The sequence below is a fragment of the Phyllostomus hastatus genome, unplaced genomic scaffold (assembly GCF_019186645.2).
Source record: "Phyllostomus hastatus isolate PE091 unplaced genomic scaffold, TTU_PhHast_1.1 phas_contig_86, whole genome shotgun sequence".
In the NCBI taxonomy this organism is placed as follows: domain Eukaryota; kingdom Metazoa; phylum Chordata; class Mammalia; order Chiroptera; family Phyllostomidae; genus Phyllostomus; species Phyllostomus hastatus.
The window spans coordinates 97269893-97293430 of NW_025333977.1; the positions used below are offsets into that span (position 1 = coordinate 97269893).

The 23538-nt window shown below is 36.0% G+C and overlaps 1 protein-coding gene and 1 pseudogene across 2 annotated transcripts in view; both read right to left on the bottom strand.

The window, feature by feature from the left end:
* Positions 1-1154: 1154 nt before the first annotated feature.
* Positions 1155-23538, bottom strand: part of PPP1R2 (protein phosphatase 1 regulatory inhibitor subunit 2) — a 41757-nt gene continuing 19373 nt past the window's right edge. The window contains exons 2-6 of one of the 2 annotated variants that reach the window (XM_045851357.1): positions 18814-18921; positions 11232-11309; positions 10579-10676; positions 6066-6230; positions 1155-3768 (exon numbers count right to left, since the gene is read on the bottom strand). In XM_045851357.1, coding sequence (XP_045707313.1) covers positions 3722-3768; positions 6066-6230; positions 10579-10676; positions 11232-11309; positions 18814-18921 — 496 coding nt within the window. In that variant the 3' untranslated portion in view covers positions 1155-3721. The remainder of the gene's footprint in view (positions 3769-6065; positions 6231-10578; positions 10677-11231; positions 11310-18813; positions 18922-23538) is intronic. The other variant, XM_045851358.1, reaches the window with a different exon arrangement.
* Positions 9910-10014, bottom strand: LOC123827645 (annotated as a pseudogene).

Consider the following 23538-nt stretch of genomic DNA (forward strand, 5'->3'; position numbering starts at 1 on the left):
CGCTTCACTGCTCTGTAGCTCCATTTGCCAGAGGGCAGGCTGGAGAGGGGACAACGCTGCTGCCTGACTTCTGGAGGTCCTCCCAGGGTTCACTCCATTTCCAGTCGTTTCACTCACTTCCCATATGTGATTGGTGCCCTTCCAGCTGCTGCCCTGGTGTTTCTAAGTCCACGTGAACCTCTTACTAGGTGAAAGTCTGGCAGTTTCTTTTGCCACCTTAACCTCCACTGGTTTTTACAGCCAGAAGTAATGGGGGTTTATTGTATGGGTGCTGCAACTCTGGCCTGGGACCACATGCTTCCAGGGCACCCTTCACAACTTTTTAAAAAGATTTTTTTAAACAGAGGAGAAGGTAGGGAGAGAGGGAAACATTAATGTGTGGTTGCCTCTCACATCTCCCTTATTGGGGACCTGATCTGGCCCACAACCCAGGCATGTGCCCTGACTGGGAAAATTGAACCAGACACACTTTGGTTCACAGGCTGGCACTCAACCCACTGAGCCACACCATCCAGGGCTCCTTCAGTTTTTATGCATGATAAATGCATGTGGGGCAGTCTGTTCCGTCACTGCTGCCTCCACTACTTGTCCACAACACACCACCGCTTAGCCCTGTCTCTGTGACTCCACCCCTCCTATCCATCTGGATCAATGTGGCTTCTTTAAATCCTTGGTCGTCAGAATTAAATACTGCTCAGTTTTCTGATGATTCTGGGTATTGAGATCTGGTTGTATTTTTTTTTTTTTAAAAGATTGGGGAAGGGAGGGAGAAACAGAGTGAGAGAAACATCAATGTCTGGTTGCCTCTCACATGCCCCCAACTGGGGACCTGGCCTGCAAGTCAGGTTTGTGCCTTGACTGGGAATCAAACTTGCAACCCTTTAGTTCACAGGCTAGCATTTAATCCACTGAGCCATACCAGCCAGGGATGGCTCTAATTCTTCCAGTGGTTGTGCAAGGAGGCGAAGTGTGTCCACCTATGTCTCCATCTTGACTAGAAGTCCTGTATCTTTTGCTATTACTTCTATCACAACTCAACAAACTATCCCATCACAATGTAGTCCAAGATCTTCTGGTATCCAGAGCACTTGGCCAATGGAACACAATCCTGAGATAGCTAGGTAGCAAAAATGTAGAATCCACAGACAGGCAACTGTCATATCACCATATTTTATTACAATACGTTCAGTGTACCAATTTAAAGGGAAAAATGTAAACAAAATAAGAGTCTAGTGATAAATGGCACTTCACTTTAATCTTCAATTTATTCTTAATAATCTATTTATTCCATTTTATTTTATTATTAGATTTCACAGATCTCTTGAATTTCAGACTAAAATACAAATGAACAGAAATGGTGAGACCAAAAGAATTAAGCAGAGGAAGTGATAATGATTAAAAAGTTGAATGAAAAATCTATGTTGGCCAAAAGTGAATACTGACAGGTAACTTTCTCCAAAGAAAAATGTAGCTTGAATCATAAAGGCTTTTTAAATATAATCCAATACTGTGTTAATTAGGAACTCATGACTTGATGAAAACAGTTTTACTTAGTTACATTCGACTACCTAAAATCCTACTGGGCATGCTATTTGCCATGACTTACTCTGCAGGGATAACTATTTATACTTCTTGAGAAATAAGTTTTTCTGTGATTGAAGTTTTAGGAAATTGTAGAAAACCTCAAAAGAAGCGGTAAAAGGGCTTACTTTTTCTTTACTGTATAGCAGATTTTTCTACAAAGAGTGTGTAGATACTTTCTAAGAACTCAAAATGAGAAAACCAGAAACAGAGGTCTGTGTGCATGAATGTATGTACAAACATACGTATAAGCATAAATCCCCCTAAATAGGTTTGAACAGGTAAGAAAACCTTAACATTCTAAATTTGAAAGGCAAAGATAAATAAACATTGCTTTGTAGTACTAATAGCTAACATGGTATAGTTAGAATGCTATACCTGCAGCTCGTAAGTGCTTTGATTGGATCCCGTTTTTTAAAGTCATTCAAAACAATAAAAATATCCTTTTAAAAGCAAAGATTTCTCCTACTTTTAATTTATTTTGACATACTGATATTTCCATAAACTTGTAAGTGGAAGATAAGCTGTTCAATACAAGCCATTTTATATATACAATATATAGAAATTATTTAGAAAGTCTGTTCATATAATGAATTTTTGGGGTACCAACAAAAAAATTAAGATACAAATAGTTGACTAAAAATGAAACTATCACTAAACCAAGATACACAGGAACTGCATTTCATTTCTTTTTTAAAAAAATATTTATTTATGTATTTATTTGAAAGAGGGGAAGGGAGGAGGAGAGGGGAAGAAACATCAATTGTTTGCCTCTCGTAAGTGCCCTGACCAGGGGCTGAAACTGCAACCTAGGCATGTGCACTGATTGGGAATGAGCCTATAACCTTTTGTATTGTGGGACTACACCCCACCAATTGAGCCAAACTAGTCAGACCATACATTTCATTTCAGGGGAAAAAAATCTCAATCTTACTGTGTTAGAAGAATAAAGTACATTTGTCATAGTACATACATTATCATAGTCCCTTAAAGCAGGGATTAAAGTTTTTAAGTTAAAAATTGTTCAAGATTACTTCTGACTGTATATTTAGGAATTATCATCATATCACAGTTACACACAACTCTCTCATCATGGCAAAAAAAACCTCTGTTGTTTTCTAAGGTCTATTTAAATCAAACAATAAACTAGTAATAGCAATTTAATTAGCAAGATGTAAATCAGAGCGGTGTAGAAATTCTGCAGTTGAATCATATTTCCTGTCCATAGAGCCGCTATTAAATCTATTTTCTCCATGTATTAGAAGAAAAACATCATCGTTGATAGTCAAAATAAGATTTTTGTTTTTATAGCAAGAGTTCCTAACATCATAATAATCTTTATGACCCTTTATAAAAGTAAAGGATTACTGTATGCATATATACAGAAAGGAGTAGGAAACAAAGGCAGGTGGTTAGGAGAGGTATATAAAGGGAATGCTAAGGCTATATTAGAATTATATATATTAAAAAAAAAAACTGTTCTGAAGCCTGCCAATAAAATAAACAGAAAAAGAGCAGATGTTAATGTAAGTTTAACCTGATAATTTATTCATGAGTAAAACTAATTTTGGTGAGAAAAAGTTTAATCCTTTCCTTGTAAACATAGAGAAATTCAAAAGTAATTTAAAGGTAGTAGGGCATAAAATGCTAAATCTTATAATCCTTTTCAATTAAACAGGTAAACCAAGTTGAGATGTGTGTTAAAAAACGTTTCAGACTGAATATTTATCAGCCTATATAACCTGTTGTTATAATTGGATTTTGATTAAAAAAATTTTTTATAAGAGTTATCACATCTAGAAGTGAAGAAAATAAATTAGATCTCCTCCCCAAGATACTGTTTAACCTCTAAAGAATAAAAAGCTATATAACATCTTATACAAATTAACCAGTGTTCTTACAAGTGACTTGCAGTTTTGGACTGATGGTATTATGCTGTATTTGTGGTGAAGTACTAGGCACAATTAATGTATCAATTAAGCAGTTTCAGTCTAATCAGTCTCTAAAGTTATTTAATTCTTGGCAACATATAATAAGTGGTATGCATTTTGGTACTAAGTCATGAGTGTAGAGAACAAGAAGCAGTATTATATAGTAACAGGGTTTGTATCCCACAATTACAGCGTTGAACAAATCTCTTCTATGAACTCTGTGATTTGTTTTGCAGTTGGTCACCTGTAGCAGATCCTGCAAAGATAAAAGCAAACAAAATCAGCGTAATTTGTTTGTCATGTATTGCCAACCTTGAAACTTCCCTGAGCTAAAGTTCCTTTCTACTGCAGTTGGTAAACAAATATAAAGATCTAAAAAACAAATAAGGTGTATTTCATGCAGGCAAATTAGTCTGATATGAAAGAATCTGGCATATCCCGTAAAGATTCTGAAGAGCAGAACTGAAGTGTCTACTTGGTGACAGGAACAATAGGTTTCAGCCGGAACATTTCTGTGAATAAATCACAGGTGGACAGCAGAATTTATTACAACTCAAATATCCAAAGCTATAAAAAGATTTGCATTTATGGTATGAAAATTATTAAATATTCCCTCAGAGTCTAAACATACCACTTTTCTTTTTATAAAAACAAATAAAACAGGTCAGGGAAGAGGAAGAACAGGAACAATGGTCAAAAAGTAATGGGTTTCATAAAATCTGGAGATTTTAAAAGCTGGTAAGATTTTTTTTCAAGAACCATAAAGAGTAGAGAATATATAGGGCACTTTCTTCCCTGTGCCTTATTATGTAGTCTTTCCTATCCTTGTGGACTTTATGAAGCTAAGTAGGATATATTCCTATGTAAGGAGTACTTCATCTTCACTGAAGAAAAATCACTGCACTGAGAACTAATGCAAATTTTAATCAATATCTTTAAACAAAAAAAATTTATGTAGTAAATGTGTGAAATCTAATGTCTTACAAGTAGAGATAGACAGAAGGCCAGAGGTCTTTTCAAAAGCTGTGGGTTAAAAAAAGAAATCCTTTTAACCTATGGCACAGAGTTGCTGGTGCAAATTTCCAGTGGTGAATAAGGGAAGTATTCCCAGGGCTTGGCCAGAGTCATTCAAGATTTTTAAAAATTTATTGATTTTTACAGAGAGAGGAAGAGGTGTAAGAGAGGAGAATGGGAGACAGAGGGAGATACAAAGGGAGGGGGGGAAGGAGGGAGGGAAGGGGGTAGAGAGAGACATTGATTTGTTGTTCCACTTATTTATGCATTCTTTGGCTGATTCTTGTATGTGCCCTGACCAGAGATGGAACCTGAAACCTTGGCATATTGTAATGAAACTCTAACCAATTGAGGTACCCAGCCTAGAGACCTCAGAGTCATTAAGAACTGATACTGAAAGTATGAGTAGAATCTGATAAAAACTTATAACCAAAGAAACATTCATTTTTGAATACATCAAAATAAATCACCAAGATATAGGTAAATGGGAAACAAAGACCAATTAGGAGACAGGTCAACTAAAAATGGATAATAAATTTTTAAAAGAAGAGACATATAATAATTATTCAAAATAAAGTTTGTTTAAGTTAAATATAAGCTACACAGACTATAGTGTATAAAATGGACATTAAGTGCTATATAAAACAAACTGTATGAAAGGGTAAAGCCTAATATGAAGTATCAAAAAATACTATAATCATATTTTTATTATAATGAGTCAGTAGGTTCTATCACAGAATCACTCATATTTCATAAAAGTTTACCAAGACAATAATATAGTAATTATTTACTTTTCTAAGAGTTAGCCATTAAAGGTACAACAAATAAAGTTATATCTCCACTGAAAAGCACCTTCATGGAATATTAAAATAAGTTTATTAAAAATAAATAAATAAAATATATTTCCTCTGATAAAGTTGGTAGGCAGATTGAGACTTAAATAAAATAAAAATCAGCCAAATAACCTGCCAATCCAACAGTCAAAAGAATCAACATCAGAAAGACATATTTTGTACCCAAAGGGACATTAAACAAATTTTCCCTATTAAAAACATGTTTCAGCCCTGGCTGGTGCAGCTCAGTGGATTGAGCGCGGGCTGCGAACCACAGTGTCGCAGGTTCAATTCCCAGTCAGGGTACATGCCTGGGTTGCAGGCCATGACCCCCAGCAACCGCACACTGATGTTTCTCTCTCTCTCTCTTTCTCCCTCCCTTCCCTCTCTAAAAATAAATAAATAAATAAAATCTTAAAAACAAAAACAAAAAACATGTTTCTTTAAAAAAGTTCAAACCTTAATTATGACAGAGCAAATAAGATATAAAACAAATATAGCTTAACATGAAGACAAACATTATTGCTTAAAATCAAATAAACCCAAACACACAGCAATATAATATAACATATGGTCTTATATCAACTCTGGCCACAGGGGTTTAAATTTCAGAAACTTCTGGCATAATTGTATGCCAGCAAAATAAGTGTATTATTTAGGCACAAAGGATCACAAGAGTCTCAGGAATATTTCTGAAACATCTAACCTTGATTTGATTCTTCCATATTCATATTTTCTCCAGGGGCAGTCTCTGACATTTCTTCATCTTCATCATCATGTAGGTCTTTTGAAATTAACTGCCTAGCTAATTTAATATTCAGTCCTTCGTTGTAGTGAAGTTTCCTTTTCATTTCAAACTGGCGCTTTTTTTCTATAAAATACAGAAAAATAGGCTTAGAAAGTCTTTAGTTCAAGGACTAGCCTGTGTTTGTTGGTAAATATTATGGGAACAGAGTTATGCTCATTTGCTTTTGTAATGCTTAGGTTGCTTTTGTGCTCAAAGGCAGAGTTGAGTAGTTGCAATAGAGGCCATTAAGGTGCACAAAACCGAAAATACTTACTTTCTAGCCCTTAACACAGAAAATTTGTCAACCTTTGTTTTAGATGGTTCAAGTACATTTTAATTGGATTTTAGGAATAAAGCCATTAGTTATTCCAGAAAGAGTTGAATGGGAAAGGAAGCAAGCTATAATATTGTATGTGTATGTATGATAGAGTAGAAACTGATGAATACTATGTACAAATATTATATATAAAGCCTACATGTATGTGCATGAATACATACACACAAAAAATAAGACTCAATAACTAACGTAGTTATTCTGCATCAAGAACTTATGAAATAATTTTAACATATTTCAAGTTTTCTATTTTTATAATTAAAAAAATTCTTTAAATAGAAAATTCTTATAATTCATTAAGTAATTGCTATGATTTAAAACATGCTAGTTTAAAACATTTCATTCCCAGGGTAATTTTAAGAAAAACGTGTTATAATAGTGAAGTAATTCTAGACTATTCTTTCATTTATATTCTTTACCATAGAAATATTAAACTAGCAGCAAATAAACATAGACACATTTAATAGACAGCATTTTAAAGATCAACTGCTTATAAAGAAATAATTCTAAGATTTTAAAATTGCTTAGATCAGTAAATTAAAAAACAAAAAAGAGGGTTGATATAAAATCGCCAACTATTTATTTTGTCAAACAAAAGGGCATTGAAAGTCATTCACCAGTTTTATTATGGTATTCGTAAAAATATCTTAATATAAAATAGGCATAGAGAAGTAAAGAGTAGACATCTCTCATAATAGAGCTATTCAAAGTATGTTCTCAATGTCCTCTAATTGCAAGTTTTAATCATTATGTATACCTATGTTATAAAACAGGGGTTTAAGTTCATATCACCACTCATCAATCACTTTTCAGGAAAGTTCTGAGATCAATATCCATTTCAGCATCTCATAAAGATCTTGCCAGGCATATTTCTTCTCCTCTGTTTATAGATTACTTTTGTGATTTGTTTTACTCTTTCAGAGTACAATATTACAAAGAAGAGTGAAATTTAAAAGAAAAAAGGGAGCATTAAAAAGACGAAGTCCTCATGACTAAATTTTTAGTTATGCCTTTAAGTATTCAGATAATGTACAAGGCAATATACACAAATTGTCTCCAATACCAGATAAATTTACTAAAAAGATAACGCTTTTTCTCATTACAAAGTAACACAATTTCATGGGAGAAACAAAAATTAAAAAATCACTCTTAATTTCCTCACTCAGATATCACCATTAATATTTTATGACTCTACACTTTTTCCTAGAAATGTTTTTTTTAAATAAAAATCAGTCATATACTATTATATATGCTTTTTCCCCCTATTAGGATGACCATAAAATCCCAGTATGTCCAGGGAAGTCTTAAGTTTATGCCTAGTGTTTGGTGGAACTGTAATAGTGATCTTTTCTTTCAATCTTAAAACAATGCAAAGTTTAAACAATAAAGTATATAAAGACAGTAAAATTCTGCCATGTATAAAGCAGATTTATATAACTTTTAAATGGTTACAAAGGTACTGAGTTATAATTTAACCCCCTGTTCTTAGACAATAAAATATATAAAGATAGTAAAATTATGCCATGTACACAGCAAATTTATGTAATTTTTAAATGGTTATAAAGATTAAATGATTATAATTTTACCCCCTATTCTTAGTCAAAGATTCCTGATTTCTTTTATATTCTTGATGTTTTTATGATGTAATACATACACATTTCTGTGCATTTGTTCCACTATCTTCTTAATATTAACTAGTGTTTTTTCAAACTGTGCCTCATGACTCTTTAGTGAATCACATTGTGAAATTTTTGTAATTTTATGTGTACATGTATATTAAGTGGGATCTGGTTAAACATGTTTTAAAAACATTAGAATAAACCCTGGAAAACTGAATTACTAGATCAAAGAATACATTTTTTAAATAAAGTTTTTGGCTTATATATTGCTATACTATACTCCAGAAAAGCCAAACCATTTTCCATGCCCACTAACAGTATATGAGTAAACTATTTCTCTACATTCACACCAAAGGAGATATGATCATTCTTTTTAACCTTGTTGATCTGAAAGGACAGAAACTACATAGTTAAAAATTTAACACTTTTACTATGCAGTTTCTTATTCCTAGGAGTTGATACTGTAATATTTTTTGTAAATTATATTTATAGTCTTAAGAAAATTATTTCTTTTTAATTCTAAGAGATATTAAACTTAGTTTTGTTTGTTATAGATATTGTGTAGTTTTAGAATACTCAAAATTATATAATTTAAAAACACTGAATGTATTCATTTTATTTACAGTCCTTGTATGGTAGAGCAACATAATGCAAAGAGTACAAGGTCATTCAGGTTTCAGGTCCAGCTATAATAATAATGTACAATACTAGTCAAGTGAATTATCATTTTTATACTTTCTTTTACCATTTAACAAAATAATGAATATACCAATTATTTTAAGTTCTCAAAAGTTAATATTTAGTGAGAACTTGTAATATGTCAAGAACCAGTGCTAAATGTTTTAAATTCTTTATCTAATTTAATACTTATCTAAGTATTATTATACTTAGTGACTCTAAATATTATTATAGCTCCCAAATTAAAAATGAGGAAATGGAGGCTCAGAGAAATTAAGCATATTAGATAAGTGACATGCCTGGAATACAAACTTAGATCTGTCTGCTATAGCCAATATCTTAATTGTTATGCTATCGGTTACAAGACCCTTTTTTTCCTAAGAATTTCTGTCAGTAAACAAGGGTTTTCAGACATGTAATTTGTTTAAAAGCAACAAATATCTATATATACACAGCAGTTACTACTAGGAGGAACTGAGCACGTGAAAAATGTAACTAGTCAATGGTTCCCCCTGCTGGCTACTTCACAGAAGTACAATTGGAGGAAAAACATCAATATAGGTTAATAATTCCTTGTTCTCAGTAGATCATGGTTTTAGAGAATAATGAAGAAACCTATCATCTAGAAACAATTTGTATTTGAAACCTATTTCTAGGGCCTTTTGGGGTATACTTTGGGAAAATATAAGTCAGGAAGTCACTGAGGGTAGAAGAGAGAATAAAACTTGAGATTATACTATCCATAAAATTTCTGTTATAAAACAATTAGGCTTGCACCATCATAATTTCATTGAATAAGCTATTTTCTAAAGATGAGAGGAAGGAATAGCAAATTATACCTTAGCAGCTACATATGACAAAGATTCTGAATTTCTTTTACAATACAGGTAGTGCCCATATTTCAAAGCTTCAAATTCCATACTCTTTTCTTTTTCTGTAAGGGTGTACGTGTTTTTCTTGCCTCTTTTTTTCCCTACACATAGGCTAGTTATTTTCCTTTTAAAAATAGTTAAAAATAAACTACGCAATTTTTAATTCTTAAAAATATTATACGTTCACATAGTTCAAAAAGTATAAAAAGCACCAAGGTGAAATATCTCCCCTCTCTTCATACTTTATTACTTGCAAAAACAGAAACAATAAGTAGCAATGCCTTAACTGTGTATGTACTGTACTGGCTACAAGAGCTTTTTCTATTCTTGTTGAGAGGCCATCTTTATCTCCTTTCCTATGACACTATTGTTTTTTTTTGTTTGATGGGAGCTAATAAAAATCTTCATACTGTGTCTATCCTGGATCATTAACTTTCACCACTGTCTTAAAACAGGGAAATCACAAGCAACTGGGAAATTAGCTTTTATTTCTATCCACTTTAAAACCATTCAAACATTCAATGACTCTAAAAGCATTAAATTACTGAGTACTCTTATCTACTAGAGTACGAGTACTCTAAGCAATAAAAAAAGTACAAAATAACACCAATAATTACTTTATTGGTGTAAAAGTACAAAAGAACACCAATAATTACTTTATAAGCAAGAATACTTAAGGGTACTGAGTACTCTAAGCACTAAAAAAAGTACCAAAGAACACCAATAACTACTTCAAAGATAGTAATATTGTGGGGTGGGGGGAAAGGCTGTTATATGATAAACCTACATAAGTAGAATCTGAATTTTAAAATGTTGCTACCTAATCTCTCACTCTGCAAAAAGGAAAACCAATTCACAATCTCCCAAATAATGCATTTATTTCAGCAAAAACTATTAACAAAATGCTAAAAGCATAAAAGGAAATAAACTACCTTTTTCTTCAGGTGAAAGGTCACTGTCTTCATCTCCACTGCTTTCTTGTTCATGACCCTGATACTTTGGCTCGGAGCCTTCAGCAGCAGCTAATCTAAACACAATCATTTACAAAGAAATCAACACTGTGATATGCTTTTAGTAGCTGAGTGACCTCTTCAACTTTGAGTCTCATAAACACATCTAAAGATCATTAATATACTAGCTATAATCTGATGAGGGAAATAAAAAGCAAGAGTGTGGGCATGGATGTAGAAACCAATAAACAACAAGAAGAGTGGAGGGTGACAAAATCAAAGCACAGCAAGGAAGTAGAGCTTTTCTTTAGGAATTCACTTAGTTTTGCCTTTTTCACTTTCATCTTGAAAACTCAGGAGGCAGGATATTTAAAAAAACAAAAAAAACACAATCTAGACTCTGATTACTAGACTCTGTACTAGACTCTGAATATCAGTACTGGACTCTGATATTCTAATCTTTCTGCCATCTGCATACCTTGATTTTAATCAGAAACAAGACTATAAAAGTTATGAAATATCCAGATAAATTTAGCACATTTTTTATTTACACTCATACAAGTAAAATGCCTTTAACTCTGTCCAATTAAAAACAGCATATATGAAAATGCTTTACGGTCATCAGTACTTACTTCTTAGCTAATATATCTGGGGTCAGGACTTCAGTGGTTTCTGAATCACTGAATGCATCTTCATCATCACCTACCATACTAGGATGACAAGAAGATTATACTATAATTTTTCAAGCAGAAAAACAAGGTAACAAAATTCTATTGACTTACTTAAAATATCAACACATTTATAGCTCTGCTGTCATCTTTGAAGTTTAATTTTAGTTACATTCAATGAAAACACTTAAAAAGTAAATTAACACTAAAAAAAATCAATACTGCAACCATGAAGATAAATACTGAAAACTCAAATCATCTGGGGGAAAAAAACCTACTTCAATTATTCCATCCAGGTGGAAGGCAAATAATGCAAATCCTGCCCCTCACCCCCCCAAAAAAACCCTCACTGCCTGGTTTTAAAATATGTATTCGCACATCAACCTGAAGATGAGAGAAAATGAGATAGAGGATCTATGCAGACATAAGGTTAGGTAAAAGCACAAAATTGGACCTGAAAGACCTCATTTAGGAAGTTTAAAAACTATTTAGCTTTCCTCTTCTACCTTTCTAATGAAAAATTTGCTCCTCACTTAATTGCAAAAATGGGCATCTTTAATTCTGAAGCCATTGCAAGGTGTATAAATCAGAATTCAGCTACGTGGATAAAAACTGCTGGTTTATACCTTTTCTGATTAGTTAAGGAGGTAAGTTAAATATATGCTATAGTTTAGGTGATGCTCTTTTTTTCCAAGGGAAGTTGAAATAAACTCTTTATGTTACCAGATATAATTAAGCAGAGTAGTATAAAACAATCTATAAATCTGTAGAACTCTTTCTCAGAAAATTTTAGGTTATATGATAAAATTTACAGATGAAGTATGTTTGTGTATTGTGCACATGTATAAAAGAATATATATATACACACACAAAAACATACGGGATGGGGTCAAAAGTGGATTTACAGTTTTGAGGAGGTAAACTATTTATTCTTGTATTATTATTTATCATACTACTTTCCATATGAACGGTATACCTAGTTTTGCTCCACTTCGTATATACATAAAAGCAGTAACTTTTTATTACATTAAGCCTGTGAGATTCTTCAGCAGTATAACCTGATCTTTTTATAAAAAGCATCTTTATTTTTTAATTACATTTTATTGATTATGCTATTAGTTGTCCCACTTTTTTCTCCCCTTTATTCCCCTCTGCCCTGTACCACCCCTCCTACTATCATTCCCCCAACTTAGTTCATATCCATGGGTTGTTCATATAAGTTCTTTGGCTAATCCATTTTCCATACTATTCTTAATCTCCCCGTCTATTTTGTACCTACCATTTGTGCTTCTTATTCCTGTACCTTTTCCTCCATTTTCCCCTCTTCTGCTCCCCACTGATAACCCTCCATGTGGTCTCTATTTCTGTGAATCTATTCCTGTCCTACTTGTTTGCTTTGTTTTTTTGGTTTTTTTTTTAGGTTTGAATGTTCCTAGTTGTGAGTTTGTTGTCATTTTACTGTTCATATTTTTGGTCTTTTCCTTAGTAAGTCCCTTAAACATTTCATATAATAAGGGCTTGGTAATGATGAACTCCTTTAACTTGACCTTATATGGGAAGCACTTTATCTGCCCTTCCATTCTAAATAACAGCTTTGCTGGAATAGAGTAATCTTGGATGTAGGTCCTTGCCTTTTATGAGTTCAAATACTTCTTTCCAGCCCCTTCTTGCCTGTAAGGTTTATTTAGAGACATCAGCTGATAGTCTTATGGGTACTCTTTTGTAGGTAACTATCTCCTTCTCTTGCTGCTTTTAAGATTCTCTCCTCTTTCATCTTCGGTATGTAATTATGATGTGCCTTAGTGTGTACTTCCTTGGGTCCAAATTCTTGGGGATTCTCTGAGCTTCCTGGACTTCCTGGAAGTCTATTTCCTTTGCCAGACTAGGGAAGTTCTCCTTCATTATATTTTCAAATAAGTACTCAATTTCTTGGTCTTCCTCTTCTCCTTCTGGCACCCCTATAATTCAGATGTTGGAACATTTAGAGATGTCCTGGAGGTTCCTAAGCCACTCCTCATTTTTTTGAATTCTTGTTTCTTCATTCTGTTCTGGTTGAATATTTCTTTCTTCCTTCTGCTCCACACCATTGATTTAAGTCCCGGTTTCCTTCCCATCACTGTTGGTTCCCTGTACATTATCCTTTATTTCACTTTGCATAGCCTTCATTTTTTTCATCTAATTTGTGTCCATGCTCAACCACTTCTGTAAGTATCCTGATTACCAGTGCTTTGAACTGTGCATCTGACAGGTTGGCTATCTCTTCATCACTTAGCTGTATTTTTTTTGGAGCTTTGATCTGTTCTTTTATTTGGGCCATTTTTATTTTGTCTCCACACACCTGTTACGTTCTAAGGGGTGGAGTCTTAGCTATTTGCCAGGGCGGGGCAACCCATGTTGATGTGTTGTGGCACTGTACGTGGGAGAGGGGTCCAAGAGGTAACAATGCTGTTTGCTTGGCTCTCAGCTGGCTTGCAGTCACCTCCTCTGCTACCCACAAGCAAACTGGGCCCTTCTGGTGCTGACTACCAGCTAGGTGGTTTTGAGCACATTCCAGGACCCTGTGGGTCTCTCCAATGTATTCTCCTGTGAGGCTGGGAGTTTCTCCCGCCACCTCAACAACCACAGGTTTTTTCCAGTCAGAGGTTTTGTGGCTTTATTTGCCCACACTGGAATCCTGGGTTTCTCAGTCTGTCCTGCTCCCCAGTTGTTCCTCCTGGTTTATCCACATGCAAATGGGGGACCGCCCACTCAGCCAGCCACCGCCTCGCTGAGAGTCCTCTCTGCATTGACTGCTGGTCTCTGCCCCTCCTACCAGTCTGGATGAATGTGTCTTCTTTAACTCCTTGGTTGTAGGACTTCCAAGTTTGATTTTCTGGCAGTTCTGGTTATTTTTTGTTTTTAAATTTGTTGTTGTCCTTCCTTTGGTTGTGTAAGGAGGCAAAGTGTATCTACCTATACCTCCATATTGGCCAGAAGTTGCAAAAGAACTAAAAAGCATCTTTAAAAAAATTTATTTTCAGACAAAGCTGGTAAAACTGAGCACTGAATTAATAAAAGTTGTGTACATACTTCTGTATATACATAATGCCTCAATCATTTAGAGAGAAAATAACTTTAGAGACTCTCAGAGGAAGAATATGGTAAGGTAAAGAGAAGAAAAAGAGCAGCATCAAATATCTGTTCTCACTTATATTTTAAACATAAAGCCTAAAAATGACAATAGCTATTTTTTGAATCATGTTTGATCTAAATTCTTTCAGGTTATCTCCAACCAACATAGAAAAGAGATATATACTACTTTTACTTATTTTTATCTTCTTATTTTTCAGTTAGTTTACTTTCAATATTATTTTACATTGGTTTCAGGTACACAGCACAGTGCTTAGATAATCAATCACATTTTGTGCCTTACAAAGTGTTCCCCCCGAAATTTCCAATACCCACTTGGCACCATATACATGGACTATAGTCCCTATGCTGTACTTTATATTCCTGTGAAAGAGGTATAGTAATTAAGTACAAATTGGTAGTTACAAAATAATCTACCACTTTTATTGTAAAAAAAGAAAGCCCTGACTTTGGCTTCTGGTACAAGTTTTAAGCTATGTTTTAAGGTATATATTTGTAAGAATACAAACTTTTTATAAATTATACATTCATTTCTTCCCTTAAGTTTATTAGTATTGGAGTTTCAATATCCGTACTTCTGCCCTGGCTGGTGTGGCATTGAGTGCTGGCCTGCAAACCAAAAGGTCGCTGGTTTGATTTTCAGTCAGGCACATGCCTATGTTGTGGGCCAGGTCCCCAGTAGGGGCTGTGCGAGAGGCAACTACACATTGATGTTTCTCTCCCTCTCTTCCTCCCTCCCTTCTCCTTTCCCTTTCTCTAAAACTAAATAAAATCTTAAAAAAAATATCTGTACTTATTTCATTGTTTCTTTCTATCCCTGCCACAATCTCCATGATTATTCTTGTTTTTACTGTTTCTGCTATTATCAATTTCTGCTATTACCGCAACTTATCTTCTTCCAAAGCTTTCACTCACTGATTTAAAACAAAATTTCTTAACTCTTTTTTAATAGTAACTTCTGGATTTATGGTGTTTTACTTCAAATTATTTCAGTCTGAAAATCTTTATTTTTCCAATATAAGTTAAGGCCTAATTCTGAACTTAGTGTTTCTACTTTTTTAAAAATTATATTTACTGATTATGCTATTATAGTGTCCTGATTTCTCCCCCCCTTATTCCCCCTCCATCCAGTGCCCCCTACTCCCTCAGTTAATCCCCACAACATTGTTCATGTCCATGGGTCATGTATATATGTTCTTTGGCTACTCTACTTCCTATACTGTACTTTAAATTCCCAAGGCTACTCTGTAGCTACCTATTTGCACTTCTTAACATCCTCACCTTTTCACCCATTCTCCCCCTCCCCCCTTCCATCTGGCAACTATCTGGTAACTAACTTCTCTTACTGCTTTTAAGCCTCTCTTATTAAAAAAAAAAAAGATTTTATTTTTAGACAGAGGGAAAGGGAGGGAGGGAGAAAGAGAGGGAGAGAAACATCAGTGTGGTTGCCTCTAGTGGGCCCCCAACTGGGGACATGGCTCGCAACCCAGGTATGTGCCCTGATTGGAAATTTAACCGGCAACCCTTTGGTTTGTAGGTCAGTGCTCAATCCAATGAGTCACACCAGCCAGGGTGCGTCTCTATCTTTAACATTTGGCCTTTTAATTATGATGTGTCTCGGAGTCGGTCTCTTTGTATCCATGATAATTGGGACTCTCTGTGCTTCCTGGAATTAGTTGCATGTCTATTTCCTTCACCAAATTAGGGAAGTTTTCTTTCATTATTTTTTCTGATAGATTTGCAATTTCTTGCTTTTTCTCTTCTCCTCTGGCACCCCTATGAGAATGTTGGACCTTTTTAAGTTGTCCCAGAGGCTGTTCATACTTTCCTCATTTTTTTAAATTTTTTCTCCTTCTTGTTGTTTTGTGTGGTGGTTTTTTGCTTCTTATGTTCCAAATCTTTGATTTGATTCTTGGCTTCATCCATTCTGCTGTTGTTTCCCTGAAGGCTGTTCTTTATTTCAATTAGTCTATCCTTTGTTTCTAGCTGGGTCTTTTTTTTTTTATGCTGCTGAGGTTCTCACTAAGTTCCTTGAGCATCCTTATAAACAGTGTTTTGAACTCTGCATCTGATAGTGCTTATCTCCATTTTGTTCAGCTCTTTTTCTGGAGTTTTGACCTCTTCTTTCATTTGGGCTATGTTTCTTTGTCTCCTCATTTTGGCAGCCTCCCTGTGTTTGTTTCTATATATTAGGTAGAATTGCTCTGACTCCATGTTTTGATAGTAAGGATTAATGTAGTAAGTGCCCTATAGTGTCCAGTGGCACAGACCCCATCACCCAAGCTGGGTACTTGAGGTGCACCCTACATGTGGACTGAGTATACCCTCCTCTTGTAGTTGAGCCTTGGTTGCTGTTGGCAGATCAGTGGGAGGGATTTACCACTCGCTGTGACCACTGACCACCAACTTCCACCCTTTGTGGATGATCAGCTGTGCAGGGGCAGGGTGGTAGTGCTCTGATGTGGTCTATAGTGTCCACTGGGTGTTCTAGCCCTGGGCTTTCCCAGGAGGTACAGGTCAAGGTCAGCCCCCACCTGTGTTTTGCCCAGGGCAGCCTGCCTGAGCTGTAAAGCAATCTGAGATGGCTGCTATTTGTGCTAGGCTTGGAGATTTCCAGGCACAGCCAAGCTCTGAATCTAATCCGGGTGCTGCTAGAGCTCAATGAAGCCAGCTGTTGGTTGTCTGATAGGATTTAGGAGCCAAGACCAGCCATTCTTATGGAAAAGCAGCCTGGGTGGGCCTATAAGTTGGGTGGAGCAGAGCTTCTGGGAATCTCCAAGGTGGGTCAAACACTGTTAGCTAAGTTGATGGAGCCTCAGATATGACATCAGCTTGCCAGCTCTGTGGGGGAGGGTTTAGCAAAGAGACAATGGCCTCTACTAACCTTGATGCCAGACACTTCAGTTTCTCCCTATATACCACTGGTGCCTTTCAAGGTGTTAACACAGTGTGGGAACTCAGAGGGAGTGAGTCTGAGTAGGTGAGCCCATGTGTGGGTTAAGAGGAACTGTTTGGGGCTCCAGCAGTTTCTTCTACTGACTCCATCCCTGCTGGCTTTTGCAGCCAAAAGTTGTGGGTACTTATCTTCCTGGCACTGGATTCCTGGGCTAGGGGGCCTGGTATGGGGCTAGGACTCCTTGCTCCTGAGATATCCCTCCTGAATTTTTATTCACATGGATGTGAGACCAACTCATTTTACATCTACACCCTTTTTACCAGTCTGGAGAGGTGTGGTTTCTTTAATTCCATAGTTGTCAGACTTCCACTGATCTCAATTTCTGACATTCCTGAGTAATGGTTGTTCTACATTTTAATTGTAATTTTGATGTGGTTGTGTGAAGAGGCAAGCCATGTCTGCCCATGTTGCCATCTCGACCAGAAGTCTTCTGTCTTCTGACCCTGGAGTCTGGCAAAGGGAGGTGCAGAGTGGACCAGAGATGCTTGAGGAGAGACAAAGGACAATACTTTGGGGAAAGAACTGAGAGATTAGCTGCTGGGATCCTGGTACTGAGTCATACCCCATACTGCAGCAGCCATCTTGCTCAAGCAGACCAGTATTTCTCCGTATTTAGAATGCCATCATCTCAAAATGCTTATTGATATATTATTTTTGCCTTTATACTAATCACTGCCACACACTTTTATTTTAAAATTTATTTTAAAAATTCTGCAAGACTTAAAATTGTCAACAATCACAATGTAATTATCTAAACTACAATATTATGTAATTCAAAAATAAGGACATCAAAAAGTAGTAATGACAACTTGTCTTTGAATGGGTTAAAAATATAGTTACCATCTGTGAAGTTATTTTTTGCAAAGAGACAATGTAAGCCTCTGATATCTATTTCAAAAACAAAGACACCCAATCCTCATTTTCCTTTTAATAAATACAGGGTCTGGTACACAAAATGCCCGTATTTTACTACATAAAAATCTTCTGTTACAAAATCAGAAGCAGGAAAGTTTGTAACATAACAATATCACACTCAAGCATACCACATCACATGTTAGGTGAAATATTCAAATTGCTGTCCATCTCATGTGAGACATTCATGTGCCCTACCAACTATACTCAATGGCATTACTTCTTCTGGACCCTGTAGATTATTTTAAGGAAGACAAATATCACTGGCCTGTGAGCATCACTGACAGCTAGAAATCACTAAGGTGCAACAAATAAACACTTACTACTAAAATTATAATGTACAAAATATATCCCACAATTTAAAAGTTACATATTAGTTATGTTATTACACAAAAATATGCAGTGTGGTTATTAATTAGTGCTCTAGTAACAAATATGAAAACAAACACAAACTCAAATCAGCTGTTATCTAGAAGTTCTTATCAAATGCAAAATGTAAACAAGTCAAAAAACAAAACAAAACAACGAATAATGTCTACAAAACATTACCTATGGTATGGAGTGCTTGGTTCATCTATTTTCATTAAACCATAGTCTTTGTCTGCGGGATGGTATGTCGCCAGGATATTCATTTCATCCCACTTCTGGGATTTTTTACTAAAAAAGAAAAGAATTCTTCCTCAATGCAATAAAAGATAAAAAATATGCACATCTAAAATTCACAAGCATCTAAATTCAACATTGAGTTTCTAATTGACTGCTAACTTCTATTTTTCCAGCTACTTTATTAGAATAGAAAGTGATAGGATAAAAGCCATTAACAAATTAAAATAAAATCTTGGTAAGTATTTTATAATACTTAAGTATTATAGAATACTTAAACACATATTGAATTATTAACTTTAATACTTAATAATTAACATGTTAATAAACACATTAAAACATATTATTTAGAATCTTCACAAGTCATTCAAAACACTACATGACATACTTATAGCCTTCATGTCTACAAAATTAAATCAGTAAAGACTGAAATTTATATATTTGATCTCCATAGTTAAGGATTTTGACCTACTATTAGTTAACAGTTCGATAAAAAACATAAAAATATTTCTTAGGCCTAATGTCTTCAGAGATATCCATAACAATCAAAAGAATCAGAATATAAAACTATGAGAAAAACCTCATTAAATCCATATGCTACTAAATAAAGATTTAGGTTACAAAACAATAAAATTATAGCTTAGTTTTTTTAATCTATAAAAATCAGGTTTTGGTAAGAAATAGTGTATACATCAGTTCCCCCTTATCTGTGGGGATACATTAAGATGCCTGAAATCACTGATAATATTGAACCCTATATATATTATGTTTCCCTATACATGCATACTTATGATCAAGTTTAATTTATACACTAAAAAATAGCACAATTTTACTGTGATAAAAGTTATATGAATGTGGTCTTTCTAAAAATATTGTACTCATTCCCTTTCCTGTGATGATGTGAGATGATATAATGCTTATGTGAAGAGATTAAGTGAGGTGAATGATGTAGGCTTTGTGACATAGCATTAGGTTACTACTACAAGGGGCTGCTTGAACAAAAGTGCTGTGATATCTCAACAGTTGATATGATAACCAACTGGTTACAAAGTGATTAATCTGCAGGTACCCTATACAGTGTGGATACACTGGACAAGGGGATGATATTCATATTGAGATTTCATCATGCTACTCAGAATGGTATACAATTTAAAATTTATGAATTGTTTATTTCTGGAATTCTCCATTTAATACTTTTGTTTTCTTTTAAAATTTTAGTTTTCAATTACAATGTTTTCATTCAATATTATTTTGTATTAGTTTCAAGTGTATAGCATAGTGCTTAATCATATATTTTACAAATATTTTTGTCCGATATTTCTACTACCCACCCGGTACCATACATAGCTGTTATATTATTGACTATATCCTTTATGCTGTACTCCACATTCCCATGACTATTTTGTAACTACCAATTTGTACCCAGTAATCTCTTCAGTTTTTCAGCCAGTACCCTAAACCTACCTCTGCTCTGGCAACCATCAGTCTGTTCTGTGTATCCAAGTCTGTTTCTAGTTTGTTTATTTTGTTCTTTAGAGTCCATATATAAGTGAAATCATATAATATTTGTCTTTTTCTGAGTTATTCCACTTGGCATAAAGGGTTAAGATTTCATTCTCACTATGGCTAAGTAATATTCCACTGTATGTATGTACCAATTTTCTATATCCAATTATCTATTGATGGTCACTTGGGTTACTTCTGTATCTTGGCTACTGTAAGTAACAGTGTAATAAGCACAGATAACATTTATTACACTGTTCTTTCATATATTCTTTCAAATCAGCGTTTTGAGTTCCTCTAGATACATACCCAGAAGTAGAATTGCTAGGTCACAAGGTAGCTCCATTTTGTTTTTTCTGAGGACCCTCCATACTGTTTTTCATAGTGTCTACACCAATCTGAATTCCCACCCAAATGCATAAGGGTTCCCATTTTACTACATCATCACCAACACTTGTTACTTGCTGATTTACTGATGATAGCCATTCTGACAGGTATGAGGTGGTATCTTACTGTAGTTTTAATTACTGATTAGTGACATCAAGCATCTTTTCATATATCTTTCAGCAACCGTATGTCTACTTTGGAGAAATGTCTACTCAGTCCTTTGCCCATTTTTAAACTGGATTTTTTTGTTGTTGTTGTTATAGCAGTTCCTTACAATTTAGAATATTAACCCCTTATTAGAGGAAGGATGGTGACAAGGCAGGTTGGAGCAGAGTCCACTTCCCCTGCACGCAGCTTGAACACCTGGCTGATCTTCTGAGGAACAAAGTGAACAGCCAATGGTATCTCAGCATACATGAAGGTTGCAGGCCAAAACTGTAGAAGACAGTGAACAATCAGATGGTAAGGAGACTGCTTTGTGACAATAGGTCCCTGTGACCAGCTCAAGAATCAGGGTGGCTGCAGCTGGGCCTGACACAGGATTGTTAGAAGACAGCCAGGTCAATGGCTTCCCTCCTCTGCCAAACAGGGAGGTTTGCGCAGCACCAGGATTGACCTGGATGCTTGAAATCACTGTGGGGAATAAAGAAGTAAACAAATGCACAGGGGCGATGTGCACCCCCTTGGGCTGTGGGCACTGGTGGGGTTATTACCAGAGAAATTGGGGAGCTGGTGATAACTGGAAAGAGAAGAGTTGGGCCACGATGGACCTTGACCTGGATAGTCTCCAGTCTTGTTGGAAAGTTGGGCTGTGTGAGGCCAGGTGCTTGTTTGGAGTGGCAGGCTTAAACAGGGCATTAAAAAAAAAAAAAGGCTCTTGGTGTTTGTTTTGGGTATTCTTCCTAAGCTGTGCCTGTGACTCCCTTGGCTGCAACCTTGCAGCATCTGCAGCCTTGGCCATGGGCCTACCCCTGCTGCCAGGACCATGGCCACAGAGGGAAGGGTGCTTGCCCGCACCCAAGTCCCCAGCCATATGTGCCCAACCCACGGCTACCATAGCAGTAGGGGCCCCCCACCCCAGCAGCAGCAGGGGAGGCCAGGTGCAGGCCCACCACAGCACTGTGGGGCCAGACTGGCTCACTAAGAAGGCGGAGGTGTCCGCCCGCCATCTCCCCCCCCCCCACTGTCCCCACAGAGGAGAGCAGCAGGTCTCAGGGAGTCAGCAGTTTCCAGAAAGACTTAACTCAGTGGGAAAACCAAACTAACCTGAAGAGAGACTTTGAGAGTTCCTAGGACCTAGGATAGCAAAGAGAGAGAAGGCGGTGTGCGAGTTGCCCCTAACTGGTATACCTCAGACAGTACAACTGGTGGACTGAAGGTGTAGGCCTGGCACAGAAGGGCATTGGGGGCCCAGCAGTGAACTGAGGAATTGGGCTGGAGGCTGGGCAACTGTGAAGAGCAAGGCTCAGACCCGGCTCCCATCAGCATAAAACCACAGGAAGGGAGAAAGGCAAACTAAACTAGCCAGGAAGACAGCAGAACTGGCTTGGCTAGTTTAAAGGTGGGTTTTTTTTTCCTTTCTTTCCCCCCTCCCACAAATGAGACAATCAGACATGGAGCTGTGAAAGGACCACAGTCAGACACAAAGAGGGGTCATCCCAACGAATTAGAAACTGAGACAAATAACACTCTGCTATTCCAGAGAACTTGCAAATTACTGTTTATTTGTTTTATTATTATTATTTCATTATTTTTACTTCTTTCATTTTATTAGTATTTTTTAATTGCTTTTCTGTTTAGTTTTGTTTTATTTGTGTAATTGCATTGTTAGACTGGTTTTCTTGTTCTCTTAGTGTATTTTTAATTTTCCTTCTTTCACTTCATTTATGTTCCAATAGCACACTCCTCTGGGTCGTGTACTTACTATTCTTGTTATTCAGATCACGTAGATTCTGTCATATGATTTTTGTTCCATACAATTGTAAATACTACACAGCACCCCTCCTGGACCTTAGCTCATTTCACTGTCTTCTCGAACTTTATTACTGTTGTGGTTAACTCTAGTCTCTCGCACCCTATACCTAGTTTCTATCCTTTACTCTCACTATATCTCATAATTTGACACCCCACAAGCTCACTCTTTTCTGGATCCAACTCACAATCCTTCCCCTCTCCTAACAAGAATCTTATCTTTTTTCCACCCTGTCTAAAAAGTGTCTAGTTGGGTAAAATATCACAGTTTCACTGTAAGTTGCAGTGTAAGTTTATACTATACTTATCCAAAGGATTTCCTATCTCTTCTCTATGGTTTGGTCCTTTATGTCCCATAGAATACACTTCCACTGTCTTAATCCATTTTGCCTTCCCGCTCCAAATGATCACATAAAAGAGTAGGTGACAGCTGTGAACACCAGTATACCTGCTGGAAGAGAAAACCCACCAACAAAGGAAGCACCAACAGATAACGGAAGAAGATGAACGAGTGAGTGAAAGCTACACTAATCCCCACCCAGGACCAATCTGGAATTACAACTAAAACAGTGGAGAAATAACCCAGAACAAACAACTGAACAATAGTGAGAGAGAAACCTCAAAACTTGGGACACAAGAACCAGCTTCATTATTACCTGTCTGCACCTGTACAACAGAATACAAGACATGCTGGGTAGGGTGACCCTCAGTTAACCAGCTGGAGGAAAGGAACCACTGAAGAAAGACCCAACAACAATCAAAACCCAAAGACATCCAAAGAGCCAACATAAATGACAGCCCAGGAGCAGC